The sequence below is a fragment of the Macrotis lagotis genome, chromosome 8, assembly GCF_037893015.1.
Source record: "Macrotis lagotis isolate mMagLag1 chromosome 8, bilby.v1.9.chrom.fasta, whole genome shotgun sequence".
NCBI classification, from domain to species: Eukaryota; Metazoa; Chordata; class Mammalia; order Peramelemorphia; family Peramelidae; genus Macrotis; species Macrotis lagotis.
This window is the reverse complement of record NC_133665.1, coordinates 176,547,275-176,566,267: the sequence shown is the minus strand read 5'-3', so window position 1 is coordinate 176,566,267 and position 18,993 is coordinate 176,547,275. Positions and strand designations below refer to the sequence as shown.

General features: G+C 37.5%; 1 protein-coding gene across 3 annotated transcripts in view; it reads left to right on the top strand.

The window, feature by feature from the left end:
• The window catches only part of ABHD6 (abhydrolase domain containing 6, acylglycerol lipase), a 56,669-nt gene that overhangs the window by 11,266 nt on the left and 26,410 nt on the right, over window positions 1–18,993 (top strand). For all 3 annotated transcript variants that reach the window (XR_012471041.1, XM_074198874.1, XM_074198876.1), the window contains 3 exons: window positions 9,000–9,156; window positions 11,846–11,959; window positions 12,888–13,020. Coding sequence is in view for 2 of the 3 variants with exons in the window: in XM_074198874.1 (XP_074054975.1) it covers window positions 9,000–9,156; window positions 11,846–11,959; window positions 12,888–13,020 (404 nt within the window). In the remaining variant the exon portion in view is untranslated. The remainder of the gene's footprint in view (window positions 1–8,999; window positions 9,157–11,845; window positions 11,960–12,887; window positions 13,021–18,993) is intronic.

Here is an 18,993-nt window from a genome sequence, read left to right as displayed (position 1 = left end):
AAATAAATAAACTTCATTGAGATCTTTTGGTTTTTCCATCAGAGTTATTTCAGACTACAGGCCACCCACCTCAACACCCAGAATTGACTTCGCCTTCATAACAAGGAACAGCAATGTTCTTTTCCTTTGAAATATAGAAATAAATTGCATTCTTGGACATTGAACAACAGTGTTGACATTCAATGTCCAAGAATACAATTTATTTCTATATTTCAAAGAAAAAGAATTCAATTAAGCTGTCCCAGATGGCATTTAAGAGAGAGAAAAGATATTTTAGGTTTATGTAGAAATTGTTCACTCACATAATGATGAAAATCACTTGGCTAAACCCATCATTATTCCACAGCCGCATAAAGAGAGTTTTTCTAGATAATTAAGGAATTGAGAAATTCTGCCTCTGGGGGTGAAGTGAAATCTGGGAAAGTCAAATATAGGCCCTTTCAGCTGTCCTCTTTTCAGGGTTTTTCTAGTTTAAATGGTTCATGCAGTGCTTATCATGCCACGGAAGGCTCTGATCCTTGAAAAGAAGTTAATGAGATAGAAGAGAGTTTTCCATATCCCCTTTGATCCCCAGGGACGAATACTGAGATCAATGGGGCTTCACCTCCTTGGAGACTGAGGCTGAAGAGCAGTAGTCAGATTCCTAGCCCAGGAGACATGTCTTCACTGCTTTACATGAAGGGGAAGGCTTTTGTTTGTTCCCCAGCATGAGACGGTTGAATGGAAAAACACATTATGATCAGTCCATTCCTGCTCAGAGACCTCATGTAACAGAATTTCTGTTCTTTGATGAAGCTAACAATGGGGAAGCAGCTGATTCTCAGAGTCTCTGTGATCCTGATGAGTCTTTCTGGTGAACTGACCTGCTGTTGTAAGCACAGATACGTTGGGCATCCCCATTCACGATGCAGTAAAGCAGTCAAGGGGATGAGCTTTCTCCTGGTAAGGGTCAAGAGCCAGGGAAGCTTTTTGTATCACTGCAGGTAGGATTATTGCTTTGGGAGACCAGTGTGTGAATCCAGTTGTGTAGACCCAAAGAAACAGCATTGTGTTGAAAGCTAAATTAGAACCTGGCTGCCAATCTCAGCTCTGCCATTTACTTACTACCAATGTGCCTTTGTATAACTCAGTTCCGATAACTGGACCTCAGTTTCCTTGTCTGTAAAATGAAATGGTTGGACTAGATAGTCCAACTTCCAACTCTTAAATCTGTGACCTTATATGAAAATCAAATAAGGGCAGCTAAGAGCTCATAATCCCATTGTAAAATGCAGCAGATAGCTACTGTTATTTTTTAGTTCAACTGGTCTAAATTGAATTCATTCTCCTCTCCTACACCCCTAAACTTCTCTTCCTAATTTCCTATTAATGCTGAAGGTACCACCATCCTCTCAGTCACCCAGGCTCAAAACCTAGGTCTCATTCTTGACTCTTCACTATCTCCCATAACCAATCAGGTGCCGAATCCTATAAATTTTATCTTTGTAATATTTTTATATACTTTCCTTTTTCTCCTCTAACACTGCAACAGTCTGGTTCAAGCCCTCATCATCTCACACATGGACTATTGCCTGCTGGTTAGTGTGCTTACTACAAGTCTCTCCCTTCTCTAGTTTCTTTTTTGTTGTTGTTGTTGGGTTTTTTTTTTGCAAGGCAAATGGGGTTAAGTGGCTTGCCCAAGGCCACACAGCTAGGTAATTATTAAATGTCTGAGGTTGGATTTGAACTCAGGTATTCCTGACTCCAGGGCCAGTGCTCTATCCACTTGGTCACCTAGCTGTCCTCTAGTTCATTTTTTACTCACCTGGTTATCAGAATAGTCATCTCTCTGTCTCTGTCTCTCATCACCCTCAACACACAACATCCCCTCCACCCCTTACCCCTACACAAAATTTGATAATGTCTCCAAAATAAAATATAAAATCCTTTGTTTAGTTTTTTGAGTCCTTCAAACCTGGACCTTTATTACCTTTTCAGTCTTCTTATACCTTCTTTCCATCCACATACTGTGTAATGCAATAACACTTGTCAGTTTGCTATTCCTAATGCAAATACCCCATCTCCCAGTTCTGGACATGCTTGGAACCCTTTTCCCGCTTCATCTCTGCCTCTTGGCTTTTCTGTTCCTGGAAGCCTTTGTCTGTCTTCTTTGATCTTAGCGCCATCTCTTTGAGATTACCTCCAATTTCTCCTGCCTGTATTTTGATTGTACATGTCTGTTTTCATGTATGTCCTCCATTAGACTGTCAGCTTCTTGAGAGCAGGGACTATTTTTGCCTTTTTTTGAACCCCCCTAAGTCTAAGTACAATCAATGTCTGGCACTTTATTGCTCATTTGTTCAGTTGTGTCCAACTCTTCATGACCCCAAGGACAAGAACATGCCAGGCCCTTCTATCCCCCATTATCTCTCAAAGTCTGTCCAAACTCATATTACTATACAAGCTTGTGACACTGTTTATCCATCTCATGCTCTGCCACCCCTTGTCCTTCTTGGCTTCAATCTTTTCCAACAACAGGATCTTTTCCAATGAGCCCTAGCTTTTCATTATGTAACCAAAATATTTAAACTTTGTTTTCTCTGATTGGATCTCCTTGCTGTCTACAGAACTCTCAAAAGTCTTATCTAGCACCACCATTACTTGATTGGTGTCCAAGGAATCCCCAGTCTGAGTATGTCTTTGGTGGAAAACCCCTAATGGTATTCAACGGTTTGGCTCATGATGTTCACTGATAATCTTGCTTACTCAGTTGACTCAGTCTCATTTCAAGACAGAGGCATTTGGGGAACTTGCTCATTGTGTGTTCTACTCACATGCTGAAAGTGTGATTGTTAAATAATATACTTCTTTGAAGGAAGTAGAGGTGCTTTCCTACCTAGCTTTCTGGGGGGAGAAGTCAGGGGCTTTCCGATCCATCAGCTGTCTGCAGTCATTTAATGACTACTTCTATGTGAAAGTCAGTTCTCCTCTCAGAATATGTTGCAGAGAAGATTACCATCCTGCATTGCGTGGAGGGGTTTCTTCATTGAGGAATTCCATATTCCTTTCCCACTAAGTTCCAGATACTACTAGATACAAATATCAGATTTGGGGAGGAATTACTTTGAAAAGTAGTGGCCTTGGTGTCACTCTCAGAGCATCTGTCCGTGATTCTAAGCATCCTTGAAATGTGTACAACCCTATTTTCATTACGATTTGGTGGGCAAGGCTGTTGAGGAAGGTTTCTGAATATATTAGACTGTAGGGAGTGATCTCTTAGGTAGCTCTGTCTTTCATGACAAATGAAAGAAATGGAGAACTGATTTTTATTGAGCTGAATATAGAGTATACAGCAATATGTCAACAGTCTTTAAACTTTTTGAGTTTCAATCATTTGTGACTCTTTGTGACCCCATTTTGGGGTTTTCTTTGCAAAGATACTGGAGTGGTTTGCCATTTCCTTTTTGAGCTCATTTTACAGATAAGGTGATTGAGGCAAACAGGGTTAAGTGACTTACCCAGGGTCACACAGCTAGTAAGTTTCTGAGGCTGCATTTGAACTCAGGAAGATGTCTCCCAGATTCCAAGTCTGGTGTTCTCTCCACTGCACCACCTAGTTGCATTTTTTTAGGGAGGTATTGTTTTTCTAAGAGAACTAAGTAGGGCAGTGAAGAAAGGAATAAAATAAGCAATTATCTAAGTCTACAGTTCCTTTAAAAATGATACTAAAGGAAGAAAAACAAGTTTTTAAAAATACCTAATGGTAAGAAACTCAGGTTGCTGAGTTATATCTTCTGACAAGGAGCTTTATGAGTTTGGCTATTTAGGTCACTAGGACCTTGGTCAATGTTATTCCAGAAATCAGACACTACTTTTGTGAGAGAAGGCTGTGTAAGCTACAAAATGCCCCATTGTTCTGGATCTAGGTTTACACACTGTGTTTCTTCTCTGAATTTTTTTTTTTCTCTTCTGGTTTCTAATTTTTACAAATGACAGTAGGAGTGCCCGATCTGTGGGCTGTGATCCTCTGGGGAACCAAAGCATTCTTGCAAAAGGTCTGCAAATCCACATTCAATGCCTTAGCAGAATAAAGGAGTAAATATCTTCTCTAGACTAAATAAATAATGTCCCATGTACATGTGCTACTATTTTTCAATGACAGTATAAATCTTTATATATAATGCTCTAAGGATTTCTAAATGAGGTAGGCAGGTTTAAAGTGATAAACCTGGCATCTCCATAGTGGCACAATTGCTAGAGACCAATGGTTGTGATTCACAAAATAAGGATAAAATAAATCTCCACTGATTGATAAATATTTCTGAATTTGGCATTATGGCTCGAGTGCTGGTCTTGGAGTCAGAAAGATGCTTCAGATGTTTACTAACTCTTTAAGATTCTGGGCAAAGTCAATCCTCAGCCTCTGATTCCCCTTCTGTAAAATGGGGATAGACCTAGCTTTCACACCTACCAACTATCACTAACTTAAGGTTCAATGGAGATGCTTGTAAAATTTTGTGAGGTGTGAAGAGGGTAGATATCAGCTACGATTGCTAGTTGAAGTAGCAGAATTTATAGCTTTTTGTCCTATATTTTCTCACTTGATGAATATGAATATTATACACAAGGGGAAGAACACTGGACTTGGAATCAGGAAGGCTCACCTCCATGAACTCAAATTTAGCCTCAGACACTTAGTAGCTGTTTGACCTTGGGCAAATCACTTTACTTTCCCTCAGTTTTCTTATCTGTAAAATGAGCTGGAAAAGGAAAGGACAAACCACTCCAGGATCTTTTCCAAGAAAACCCAAAATGAGATCATAAAGAGTCAGACTATAGGGGGCAGCTAGGTGGTGCAGTGGATAGAGCACTGACCCTGGAGTCAGGAGGACCTGAGTTCCATTTCGGCCTCAGACACTTAATAGTTACCTGGTTGTGTGGCCTTGGGCAAGTCACTTAACCCCATTGCCTTGAAAAAAGCTAAAAAAAAATTTAAATGAAGGGTAGATCTTTTAAAAAGGTTCAGATAGGTTGGGAACTACTCAATTTAGCCCATAAGAAGAATCTAAGAAAGAGTATAATTTTTTTCACTTTGGCCATTTTTCTCCCTTAGTTTTAAAGGAGGCATGTCTCGGGGAAAACCACAATCTTAAACGCAAGATTGGTTGCATAGTCTTCTCCCTTTCGCTTTGGAATAGAAATAGACTCTATAGAAAGACGTGCCATGTGGTGGATAGACTGATGGACTTGGAAACAGGAATGGAAACCCTGAGTTCAAATCCTACCCCACACATGACCCTGAACAAGTCATTTAACGTATCTCAGCTGTAAAATGGGGATAAATAGCACCTTCCTCTTAGGGTGGTTGCAAGAAAGATTAGGTGAGATAATATTTGTAAAGCACCTAGTGAACCTTAGTGCAAAGTGCTGTATCATTAGAGAAAAGATTAGGTTTTTTGCTGATACCGGCTTTGTAAATGAAAAATGCCCAAGCCAAAGAAAAAGAACCTTGGAACTGTTAGAGAAAAAGGGAAGGAGGAATAGCCAAGAACACCTTTGAAGGAGAAACCAAAAAGTGGTGGGGACATTTTATTCATTTATTTATATGTAATTCTTCAATAAGTTTATAATTAGCAATTTACAAACTCAGAATTGCTTTCAAAGCTAACTTCTCATTTCCAGTACTTTATATAGTTAGCTACTAATAACTGCCACAAGCTGGTGCACGACTTTTAGGGTCTTTAGAAGTATAGGCTCATTTTTTTAAATGAAAAGCACTGTATAACCTTAAAGACCTTAGTTGAGGTGGCTGAAGGATGGTCTTGGTCTTGATTTTAGGAAGCTCTTCAAGTGGGATTTGACTGAATCTCTGAGCTGTGATAGAAACTCTACAGAAACCACATTTAATTTTAACTTGAAAAACATTATTAAGCATCCAGGGTGTGCCAGACATTATACTGGACCCTAGAAAGATGCAAAGACCAAAATGAAACAGAAAGGCATCATGGGGAAGTGTAAAAAGTTCTGAATTGAAATCAGAGGTTGTTGGTCAGTCTTTTCAGTGGAGTTCAACTTTCCATGACCTCATTTGGAGTTTTCTTGGCAAAGATATTGAAGTGTTTTGCACTTCCTTCTCCAGATCATTGTACAGATCAGGAAACTGAGGCAAGCAAGAGGAAGTGATTTGCCCAAGGTCACACAGTTAGTAGGTGTCTGAGGTCAAATTTGAACTCGGGAAGCCAAATCTTTCTGACTCTTAAGTTCCTATCTCTTTGCTCTATGGTGCTGTTTAGCTTGAGTTAGAAGACCAGTACAAATCCTGGCTCCTGTGTGATCCTGGCCACCATTCTAGACCTGGTTCCTCAGTTGGAAATGAAGGGTATCTCCAAGGTCTTTTTTGGTTTTACATCTATGATCCTATGAAATAATAACCTGCCTTCAACAAGCTTACATTCTACCAGGGAAATACAGCATGAACACAAGTAAAAGAACACAGATATCCAGTTGTCAGACTCTGTAGGATGAAAGGAAGGAAGGAAATATAAAAAAATAAATCAAAGCTGGAGTTGAAATCAGTAGGATTGAAAGAAAAGATCTGAGGCAATACCAGGAAAATTTTGATTCTATCATCCCTCTCTTGTCAATCAAGTTCTAACATGGATGATCTGTCATCTCTGTAGACAACACATGGGTTTGCATTTACTCTTGCAAGACTCAGAAGTCATTTATTCTTTTTTAAAATTTATTTTTATTAAAGATATTATTTGAGTTTTACAATTTCCCCCCCAATCTTGCTTCCCTCCCCCCCCCCCACAGAAAGCACTCTGTCAGTCTTTACTTTGTTTCCATGTTGTACCTTGATCCAAATTGGGTGTGATGAGAGAGAAATCAGATCCTTAAGGAAGAGACAAGAAGTCTAAGAGGTAACAAGATCAGACAATAAGCTATCTGTTTTTTTTCCAAATTGAAGGGAATAGTCCTTGCACTTTGTTCAAACTCCACAGCTCCTTATCTGGATATAGATGGCACTCTCCTTTGCAGACAGCCCAAAATTGTTCCTGATGGTTGCACTGATGGAATGAGCGAGTCCTTCAAGGTTGAACATCACTCCCATGTTGCTGTTAGGGTGGACATTGTTTTTCTGGTTCTGCTCATCTCACTCAGCATCAGTTCATGCAAATCCCTCCAGGCTTCCCTGAAATCCCGTCTCTCCTGGTTTCTAATAGAACAATAGTGTTCTATGACATACATATATCACAGTTTGCTAAGCCATTCCCCAGTTGAAGGAGAAGTCATTTATTCTTTACAAGACTTTTAGATTAGATTTAGATCTGGAGGATCTGAGTTCAAATCCAACCTTAGACACTTTCCTTCTACTAGCTGTGTGATTCTGGGCAAGTCACTTAACCCTGATTTCTTCATCTGAAAGAAAGGCTTGGAAGTCAACATTTGGCACAAAAATAAGCCATTGATGCTGCCTGGCTTACTTTTATCCATTCCACCATTTGTTGTTTACCTGCTTCATGCAAAGGACAGTGACAGGAAACTTCATCCAAGCAACTGGTTTGGAGCTAAGACTAATGCTGTTCACCCTAAGGTCAACTAATAGTATAGGAAACAGGTTAGAATATTATATGCATAGGGGAGGAATACTGCATATAATGTCAGACTTGGGAGATGTCTTGGCTAATTTTGCTGAGCCACTCCCCTCCCTCTTTTTTGCTCTTTGGGAAAAAGATTGGAGGAAGGATGGAAAATGTAGGTGATAGAAAAACAAAAGATCAATAAAAGTATATTTTTTAAATAAGGTTTTAGGACAGTGAAAAGAATATTGACTCTAGAGTCAGAGGATCTAGGCTTACTATTTCCAGTATGATCTTGGGTAATTCATCTTACTTCCCTAGGCCTTAGTTTTCACATCTGTAAAATGAGAGAGTTAGATTAAATGATCTCTTAAGGTCCATTCCATCTTCAGATATGTTGTCCTTAAATAAAACCAGATCTCAATGGAAAACAACACTGCCCTTGCCGAACAGGAAATCAATCATTGATTGAACTAAGGTCTTTCCATTTATTTTAAGAAAATGACACCTAACATGTCTCTTCAAAAAAATTTTTTTACTTATTTAACATTCATTTAAAAATTGTTTTTGAGTTTCAAATTCTCTCCCTCCTGTTCCAAATGTTGAGAAGGAAAGCAATATGTTATCAGTTATGAATGTGAAGTCTTGCAAAACATATTTTATATTGACAATGTGCCAAAAAACAATAAGCAAGAAACACAGAGAAAGTGAGAAAAGTCAGTTCTCTCCAGAGGTGGCTGCCATTTTTCATCATGGTCCTTTGGAATTATCATGGGATTTTGTCTTGATCAGAAAAGCTAAGTCTTTGCCATTATATTGCAGACACCTTGTACAATCTGACAGGTCTCTTTAAGGAAGATTATTTTTTCCCTAGATATGTTGCTTAACAAAACATACCAGATGCTTCCATTAAAGCACCTTTTGTTCTTCCTGACTAAACAGGGCCTTGCTTGGCACCAGTGAGGCCCTTAGAGGCTAACACCCTGGAAGAATCTTTGTCTATGTATGTTCTACAAAATGCATCCATTCTGGAAGAAGGCCAACTTGGTGCTAATGCTAAGTAGGGCCTCACTAACACACTCATGGCCAGGGTCCCTTGTCTCTTTGTTATAGCATGCTAATTTTTTTTCTCTCTCCCCCCATCTCTCTCCTGTCTCTGTCCCTGTTTGTGCTATCGCACTATTTCTCTCTGTCTCTGACTTTCCCCATGTCTCTATCTTCTGTATGTTTCTGTCTATTTCTTTCTCTGCCTCTCCATATATCTATCTGTCTCTGCCTCTCTCTCTCTCTCTCTCTCTCTCTCTCTCTCTCTCTCTCTCTCTCTCTCTCTCTCTCTCTCTCCCTCTGTTTCTGCCTCTCCCCATGTCTGTCTTTCTGTCTCTCTGGTTCTCTCTCCCTTTCCTCTTCTTCTCTCCCACATTCACCTCTTCCCTCCAGGTACTGGCGTAGGACCCTGGGCTTGCAGGTTCACTATGCCAGCCATGAAGACTATCAGTTCTGCTACTCCTCCCGGGGTAGACCTGGAGCCAAGCCTTCCCTTCTGATGCTCCATGGCTTCTCTGCCCATAAAGACATGTGGCTTAGTGTAATCAAGGTAGGTAACCAGCTCCTTCCTTTATAAGGAGATGCTGAGATCTGATGGCCTAGAGATCCAACCCTTGACTTAGTACCTCAGACCCTTACTTCTGCATGACCCTGATTGAGTCACTCAACCTTGTTCGGACTCCATTTCCTCATCTGTAAAATAGGATTAATATTAACACACTCACCTCACAGGGCTACAGCTAAGATCAAGGGAGATAATGTGGAAGCACATTAGCTGTTACTAAGACTTTGGCAAAGAAAAGGTTAGTCTACATCCTTGCAGGTCAACAAAAATGAATCCAGAATAGATCCAGCCTTTTACTCCAAGTGGATTGGACTGGATGATGGTGAAGGCAGCCTCATGCTGTGAAAAGAGCTTGGATTTGGAGTCCAATGATATGGTTTCAAATTCTGGCTTTGCCTCTTATTACCTGTTACATCATCTTGTCCTCTCTGAGGACAGAAGGAACAATACACAAATTTCTGATGCCATAAATGTCACCTTCACATAGGTATTTATGTTGTGAGATAAGTCTCTGGTGATTAGGGTGCTAGGGTATGAGGGGGAGTATAGGAGAGATTGGAAGAGAGGAGGAGGAGGAAGAAGAGGGGAGGCAGACAGGACCCTCACACAAAGGTAAACAAAAACTTTGTCCTTTGACCATCACAACCATCACTGTCAATGATGGGTTTCAGAGGTTTAAATCATATTTATTTATCCTTTTAAAATTAGTGTTTCTGCCACTCCTACCTCCATTCACATCATTTTTTTATATAGACATGTGTTCTAGCAACTTTCTGAAAATCTCTCCAGGACTGTACGTTGAACCTCTGACTGACCACCGATGATTAGTTGGATAAAGCACTGAAACTAAGAGGTCAAAGTCAAGGTGGAGGAAGGAGAAGCAAGGAGGATTGTGGGAACTCATCTAAGTCTGACTTCTAGCCTGGAGCCAAAATATCCTAATTAAGAATCTACCCTTAATTTCATTCACTGACAGATTCCATGATGGGTTGGGTTAGTTGGTGAGGCTGAACCATTTTTTTTAAACTTTTTAATCTTTTATTTTGACCTACTAAGGGGAGGGGAGAGGAAGATATAAAAATATATGAATTCGATTAAATAAATAAAATCAATGACCTTAGAAAATGTATTTACAAAGAAGAGAATTTCCCGATAAGCTATCAGACAATAAGTTATCAGACTAAGTCAAGGGTTGGATAAGTAAGTGCCTACTTTGTTAGTCAGAGCTTAGGTAAGATTGGATCCTGTCCTCATGAAACTTATAATCTAGAAATGACCAACACAGAGACTATAGATATAAAATATTACAGGATAATGATAATAACAATAACAGTTAGATTAACACATTAAAGTTTGCTTACCTGGAGTATCTCATTATAGGTCTCCCAGCAGTCCTGTAAGATAGGTGCTAGAGCAACATGATTAATATGGATCTATAGTTAGCATGGTTATATATGTAGAGCCTATATTAATTTGCTTTCTGTCAGGGGAAGGGGAAGGGAGGGCAGGAAGGAGAAAAATGTAAAACTCAAAAACCTTACAAAAGATGATTATTGAAAACTGCTATTGCATGTAGTTGGAAAAATAAGTAAATAAAATAGTTTTTTTTTAAAAAGATAGGTGCTAGAGGTCTGATTGTGCCAAGCTTAGGAAAAAAGGAAATAGAGACCAGAAAAGTTAAGTGATTTGACCCTAATTATCCAGGCAATAAGGATTAGAAGCAAAATTTGAATGTGGATCTCATGGTTGGAGATTCCTCACTGGCCTTTCTCCGTGGGGGTAGATGTGGCTCCTTGTGGCTGGCATGAGTGGGGGAATGAGAACTGAAGGTAGAATGGAGAAGTTGGCACCAACCAGCTGGACCAGAAAAGGCTGGAAACATGCTGCCTGGGTATGCTCACTGGGCATGGCTACTTGACTCACCTTCTCCCTCCTCAACACACTAGTTATGTCATTTTTGTCCTTTGGTGGCCTCTCCTCTTGAAGTAACCCTGAATCATTGTCATTAGATTGACCTGTGGGCAAATGATGGGGGTAGCATTTCATAATGGTAGTCAGTAGCTGGAGTAGCTAAGTGCCACAATGGGTAGAATGCTAACCTTGGAGTCATAGGATCTGAGTCAGGACTTGATACTGATTGTGTGACCTTAGGCAAGTCACTTAACCCCATTGCCAAAAAAGAAGAGAGAAAACCTCAGAACCAAGTAGTTCATAACTATTTTTCACACAACAGTCTTGGGGAAAAGATGCTATTATCATTCCCAGTTTATAGATGAAGAAATGGAAGTTAAGTGGTCCAGGATCACACAGTCAATGAGTATTGGAGGCCAGATTTGACCTCAGATCTTTCTGGCTCAAAGCCTTTGCCTTAAAATGGCCTTGGTGGCCTCTGAAAGAAGTGCCCTTCTCTGTGCTGGTGAAATGACTCATGACTCCTTCCAGCTCTGAACTTTTGATCCTATGGGAGACATTGGAAAAGTTGTTCACCTACTGGTCCTCACTTTCCTCATTAATAAAATGAGGGGACTTTCTCTGAACTCCCTTCTAGATCTAAATTAGGCTCTTAGGATTCTGTGCTTCTTTTCCAGAAGAGCTTTTTTTTCCTCTCAACTGTCCTGGCTGCCATTCACCACTGTCTTTACTAATGGATCATTCTTTTTTTGTGTGTCCTTAGTTCCTCCCAAAGAACCTTCATTTGGTCTGTGTTGACATGCCTGGTCATGAGGGAACCACCCGCTCCTCCTTAGATGACTTATCAATAGATGGACAAGTCAAGAGGATACATCAGGTAAGTGATGGAACCCTATCATTAAAAGGATTAGGAACTTTTCTATCCTTCCTCTCTTAAAGATGATGAGTGGGCGAGTGGTTTATGTCAGTCTAATGGACCAGCAGCTAATGAATGCATTCTCTCTGTGTGTTGTGTTAAGATATATCAGGTAATAAAGGATGGCTTTGGATTAGATATTTAGAGGTTAGACTCTGAAATATGTTTTATTCTGAGTTTATTTAAAGTACAAGTGAAGAATCAGACTTGGGAAGCTTTCCTTATCTTGTTGAAAGGGAACTTCTGAACCACCATTAATCAATCCCCAAGCCTTTATTAAGCTACCTGTTGTCTGGCATAGTTTCTGTTTGAGAATATGGTGCCCTATGGTCTGGAATAAAGTGGAAAATCACTGAGTTTGGAGTTTGAGAGACAGGGACTGAACCTGTGATTTCACTGGCATAGGGAGCTTTCAGTTGAGGATATTCTCTTTACCAACATGGGTGGGCACCTTCTCTGTGACTTATTGTAATAAGAGAGTTCCCTAGGGCTCTGAGAGCTCAAGTCGGCAAAACAGCAAGCACTTCTGACTCTCTTACTATTTGTCAGGCATTATGCAAAGAGCTAAGGCTACAAATGGAGACAAAAATGCAGTTCCTGCCCCTCAAAGAGCTAGCATTTTAATGGGGGAGATTACATGCAGACAGTTTTGTCCAATCAAGCTGAGTCAAAGAGGAATCTTGGAAATCTCCACTCAATTTCCCACCCTGATGCCAGAGGGGAGAAAATACAAGTATGCCTAAGGATTTGCTACAAAGGCAAGACCCTCCTGAGTCTTGGGAAGCTTTTATCTCCCCAATGGCTATTTTTAATTGCTTCCAGAGCAATGTCACTATCCTATGCAGGTTCTAATTCTCTCACCAACCTCTTTTCCTGCTTCTTTTTGTAGTTTGTGGAAAGCATCAAGCTGAATAAGAAGCCTTTCCACCTAGTGGGCACTTCCATGGGGGGCCATGTGGCAGGGGTGTATGCTGCCTATTATCCATCGGATATCTGCGGTCTGACACTGGTGTGTCCTGCAGGTGAGTCCCAAATGTAAATCATTCTAGACAGAAGGTGTCTGAAGTCTGCGCTGAAGATTGGAGGGAATTAGAGGCCATTTCTGAGACTTAAGCAATCGATCAAGAAGCATTTATTAAGCACCTTGATTGATAAACGCAGAGAGCAGGTGTTGGGTGCTAGCCCACTTCTAGGCATCATAGATACAAATGTGAACTTTTTAAGAGTACCTTCCATAAGAAATCCATATTGAGTTAAATCAGATTTTTTTTTCTGATTCATAAATTATTATGGTACAGTCACTCCCTCCCCAAAATACTCTTTCATCAAAACCTAGTGATTGCTTCAGGACTTCCTTCAACTCCCAAACTTTGAAGTATAAAGTTAAACTTCTTTGATGGTCTTTCTCCTAAGACTCTTAGTTGCCTTTAGAACAAAAACTTATGACTTCATGTGAATGAGCATGAAACATCACAGCATCTGTTTTCTTTTCCTCCATCCTTACCTCATTGACAAAAAAGAAAAAACAAGTTCCTTAGAAGAAATACAAGTAATGAAACAAATTTCCCCAATGCCTGTTGTGTGTGTATACACATTTGTATAAATATATCTACATATATGCATTTATGTGTGTGTTTATATATTTTTCTGTATATGTTTATTTATCTATGTATATCTTTCTATCTCATTCTGTATTCTAAATCTATCACTTCTCTATAATGTTTCCAATGTGTCATCATAAGGCCTTTGGAATCATGGGTGGCCATTGTATTGGTTTTAGTTCTTATAACTTACGAAAGTATTGGTTTTTATTCTCTTATTTCTGTATAACTTATTCCCATGATTATGTTCATTTCATTATTCATCAGTTTAAGAGACCTCAATATTATAATTTTGATGTGATAGCATAAATTATTCTTTGAATTATACTCACTTCACCTTGCATAAGTTCGTATAAGTTTTTCTTTGTCTTTTTTAAAATCATGTTTATTCATTTCTTACACCATACCATTCACGTAATACAATTTGTTCAACTATTCCCCAATTAATGAACATCCCCTTAGTTTCCTGCTTTTTGACATCACAAAAAGACTTGCTTTAAATATTTGAATATATTATAAACCTTTTCCTCTTTCTTTGATCTCTTTTGGGCATAGGCTCAATAGAAGTATATCTAGGTCAAAGGGCATACAATGTTTAGTAACCTTTTGTAAAAAAATTCCAAATTGTTTTCCAGAATGGTTGGACCCTTCACTGATCTACTTTCTGTTCATCACTTTGCCTCTTTTCCCTCAGTTCCTCAAACTTAGATTTTTCCTCTTTTTTTTTGGTAGAACCGCAGAGTTGCCCTAATTTACATTTCTCTAATTAGTAATCATTTGGTACATTTAAAAATATGAATAAAGTTTGAGTTCTTCCTCTTCAGAACTGGTTAGTCATAACTTTATGAACATATCTTTATAAATTATATCTTTATATCATTATTGAATTATCAATGGCTCTTAATAAATTTAAATCAGTTCCTTAAAAATCTTTATCAAGGGGTGGCTAGATGGTGCAGTGGATAGGGCACCGGCCCTGGAGTCAGGAGTACCTGAGTTCAAATCCGGCCTCAGACACTTAAATAATTACCTAGCTGTGTGGCCTTGGGCAATCCACTTAGCCCCATTGCCTTGCAAAAACCTAAAAAAAAAACTTTACCAAAGAAACTTACTTTAAAGGATATTTTCCAGTTTTCCAATCTTGGCTTTATTAGATCTATTTTGCAAAGACTTCTAAATCTTATGCAATCAAAATTATTTTTATCTTCTCTGTTCCTCTCTATACTTTCAGTGATCACAAAGATTTCTTCTATCCATTGATCTATTGATCTGATGGGTAATTTTTTCTTTGTTTCTCTAATTTGTTAATGATGTGACCTGTTATATTTATATTATATATTCATTTGAATCCTACCTTGGTCTTTGAATTCTTTTTTTCTTTATTTTTGTGGTCAGATTTATCTAGGACTGATAGAGACAAATTGAGCCCTCTATCTCACACACTATTATAGTTTCACTATTTCCTCTTTAAAATTTTTTTTTCAAATTACAAGTAAAAATAATTTTTAACATTCATTTTTTAAACTTTTGAGTTCCAAATTCCTTTCCTTCTTTCGTTCCTCTCTTCTCCCTCTTTGAAAAGGCAAGTTGATATAGGTTATACATGTGCAGACATGCAAAACATATTGTTGTTGGGGGGGGCAGCTAGGTGGCGCAGTGGATAAAGCACCGGCCCTGGAGTCAGGAGTACCTGGGTTCAAATCTGGTCTCAGACACTTAATAATTACCTAGCTGTGTGGCCTTGGGCAAGCCACTTTTAACCCCATTTGCCTTGCAAAAAACCTAAAAAAACCCCAGCAACAACCAAAAAAGCATATTGCTGTTTACTGTAGCTAGTGATTAATTTTTCATTTAAGTCTTTTAAAACTATGCTACTCAGTGTACATATGTTAATTGAAATCAATTCATTGTCAGTGATTTTTAGTAAAATCTCTTTTAAATAAGACTTTTATCTTCTTTAAGTTTATTTTTACCGTTGTCTGAAATAATAATTACTAATTCTGATTTTTAAAAAAATTCAGCTGAAGAATAATAGATTTAGTTTCATTCTCTTATTGTAATTCTGTTAAGTTTTTAAGTTTCATATATGTTTCTTGTAAGCAATACATTATTGGATTTTACTTACTAATCCATTCTGCTAACTTCTTCCATTTTTTGGTTGAGTTTATTCCATTCACATTCACAGTGATGACAATTAATTGGATATTTCCCTTCATCTTAATCTCTAAATAATTTTTTTCTTCTCTGTGTATTTGTGGGTGTATATTCTGTCTTCTTTTGACTAGTTTAGATGAGAGTGAAATTCAAGTGATTCTTGCTCTCCCCATTCCTTCCACATTTAAATATGGTACAATTCTGTTATGTGTGCCAATAAATTCCCTAATCTTTCCTCCCATTTGTCCTAGTATAGCCTTTCTTAACCCACCCCTTGTCTTTTTTAATACATCATCTTCAAAATACACTAAAACTATGGATCTTCCTTCTTGATTAACAATCTTCTGACTTTTTGTGACAGTAGGATTCTAAAATGCTTTTAATACTCCTTCCATTAATCATGATTATATATGGAGTCTATATTAGATTGCTCTGTCTTAAGGGGAGAGTAAAGAAGGGAAGGAGGAAGAAAGAAAAATGTACAAGTCAAAACCTTGCCAAAAAAAATGATTGATAAAAGCTACCCTTGCATATAGTTGGAAAAACAAATAAAATATTTAAATAAAAAAACTCCCTCCATTAAAATGCAAACTTTTAAAAAAGAAAATGTTTTAATTTTTAAATGTAAATAGTATTTTATTTTTCTAATTACATATGAAGAAAATTCTCAACATTCATTTTTATAAGCTTTTGAGTTCCAAATTTTTCTCCCTCCCTCTTTATCCCCCTTCCCCAAGATAGCAAGCAATCTGACATAAATTATATATGTGCAATTCATGTAAAACATTTCCATGTTAATCATGCTGTGAAAGAAGGAAACAGAACAAAGGGGAGAAACTACCCTAAAAAAACCCTTGTTCATTCTTCTAAAGCATTTTCTGATTATTCACTTATATTTATCTTTTTAAGTTTTCTCTTCACTCCATGTTTATATTTCAGTTTCTTTTCAGCCAGTTTTTTTCATAAAGAACATTTATAAGGAATTCTATTTCAATGAAGATTATTTTTTTTCTCATAGAATTATATTCATTTTTGCTGGGTAAACTATTAGTGGTGGTAGACCTTTCTCTTTTGCCTATTGGGATATTGTATCTCATTTTTTGTTCTCTGCTCCTTTATAGTGCTAGCTGTTAAATCTTGTGTAGTTGTTATTGTAGTTCCTTGCTATTTGAATTTTTCTTTCTGGGTATTTGCAATATTTTTTCCCTTTTATCTTGAAACTCTGGATTTTGTCAAGAAGATATTCCTGGAAGTTTTCATTTTGAGTTTCTTTCCAGAGGTGGATTCTTTCTCTTTTCACAATGCCTTTTTACTCTAATACATCAGTACAATTTTCTTTTTCTTTTTTTAATAGAATTTGTTTTTTTCCAATGACATGTTTTCAACATTCATTTTTTTTTATTAGATCCTGGGTTTCAATTTTTTCTCCTTTCCTCTTTCTTCTCCCTCCATCATCAAGATAGAAAGCAATATAAACCTATATAAATAGGTTAGGTTATATATGTACAATCATCTTAAACATATTTCCATATTAGTCACAGTTGTGAAAGAATAAACAGAACAAAAAGGGAAAAAAATAATTTGCTTTGATCCATACAGAGACTCCATAGTTCTGTAGACAGTATTTTTCAATATGAGTCTTTTGGAATTGCTTTGGATCATTGTAGTGTTGAGAAGAGTTAAGTCTATCATAGTTGATCGTCACACAAGGTTGCCATTACTGTACACAAGGTTCTCATGGTTTTGCTCACCTCATTCAGCATCAGTTCATGTAAACTTTTCAAGGTTTTTCTGAAATCCATTGACTCATGATTCCTCATAGCACAGTTGTATGCCATCACATTCACATACCACAACTTGTTCACTCATTCCCCAGTTGATGGGGAATTCCCTCATTTCCATTTCTTTGCTACCATAAAAAGAGCTGCAATAAATATTTTTGTATTTGTGGATCCTTTTCCCTTTTTTATGATCTCTTTGGGATACAGACCCTGTGGTATTATTGGATCAAAGGGTATGCACAGCTGATTGCCCTTTGGGCTTAGTTCCAAGTTTTTCCTCCAGAATGGTTGGATCACTTCACAAATCTAGGAACATTGCATTAGTGTTCCAATTTTCCCACAGCTATCTGACATTTATCATTTTTCTTTTCTGTCTTATTAGCCAATTTGATAGTTGTAAGATTTGTTTTAATTTGCATTTTTAAATTAATAGTGATTCAGAGTATTTTATATGACAATAGATAGCTTTAATTTCTTCATCTAAAAACTGCCTGTTCATATCCTTTTGATCATTTATCAATTGGGGAATTACCTGTAGTCTTATAAATTTGACCCAGATATCCATATAGTTGAAAAATGAGACCCAGAAACACTGACTAAAAGCTGTTTCCCAACTTTCTGCTTTCCTTCTAATCTTGGTTGTATTGGTTTTGTTTGTGCAATTGATTTCTTAGAATATGATGTTTATCTTTTTTTTTTGGTCATGGATTACAGGTAATCCTATGATTCTTGAGTTATGTCTCCTTGATCTGTTTTCCAGATTAGTTAGATTTTTATATGGGGCATTTTACATTTTCCCCTACTTTCTCATTCTTCTTACTTAGTTTTAAGAATTCTTATTGTCATAAATAAAGTCATTAATTTTCATTTCATCCATTCTGATTTTTAGGGAATTTTTTTTAGTAGGGTAAGGTTTTGTATTTTTTCTGTTAATTTGTTGATCCTTTTTCTAAGTCTCTCCTCCTCAGCTCTCATTTCTTTTATAATATTAAAAAAATTATTTCATCATTTCTTTGAACAATTCCAATTGTTCTTTTATACAAGTGTCAAAGGTAGGATTTGAAATCAGGTCACTTTGATATCCCACTTAAAACCTTAGAAATTGTATGATCTTGAGCAAGTCATTTCTCCTGAGTTTCCTTATTTTTAAAATGAGTAGTTTGTTCTTGGTGACTTCTAAACTTCCTTCCAGCTCTATTCTCTGTATTGTTAGATCCAGTGAAGGTAGGGATTCTTTCTTAGCTAAACTTTTAACTGTCCTTAGCATTTTGTTGCTTTGGTTGAATTGAATTGAAGGTAAAGAGCAAATGAGAAGAGAGCAAAGTTAGAAGAGGTTACCATGTCCAATGCCTTCATTTTATTAATAAACTGAAACCCAGAGGATAAAAGTGACTTTTCCAATGTCACACTGTTCATTGGTGGTAAAGACTCCATCTGGAGCCCAACTTTCCTATATTCT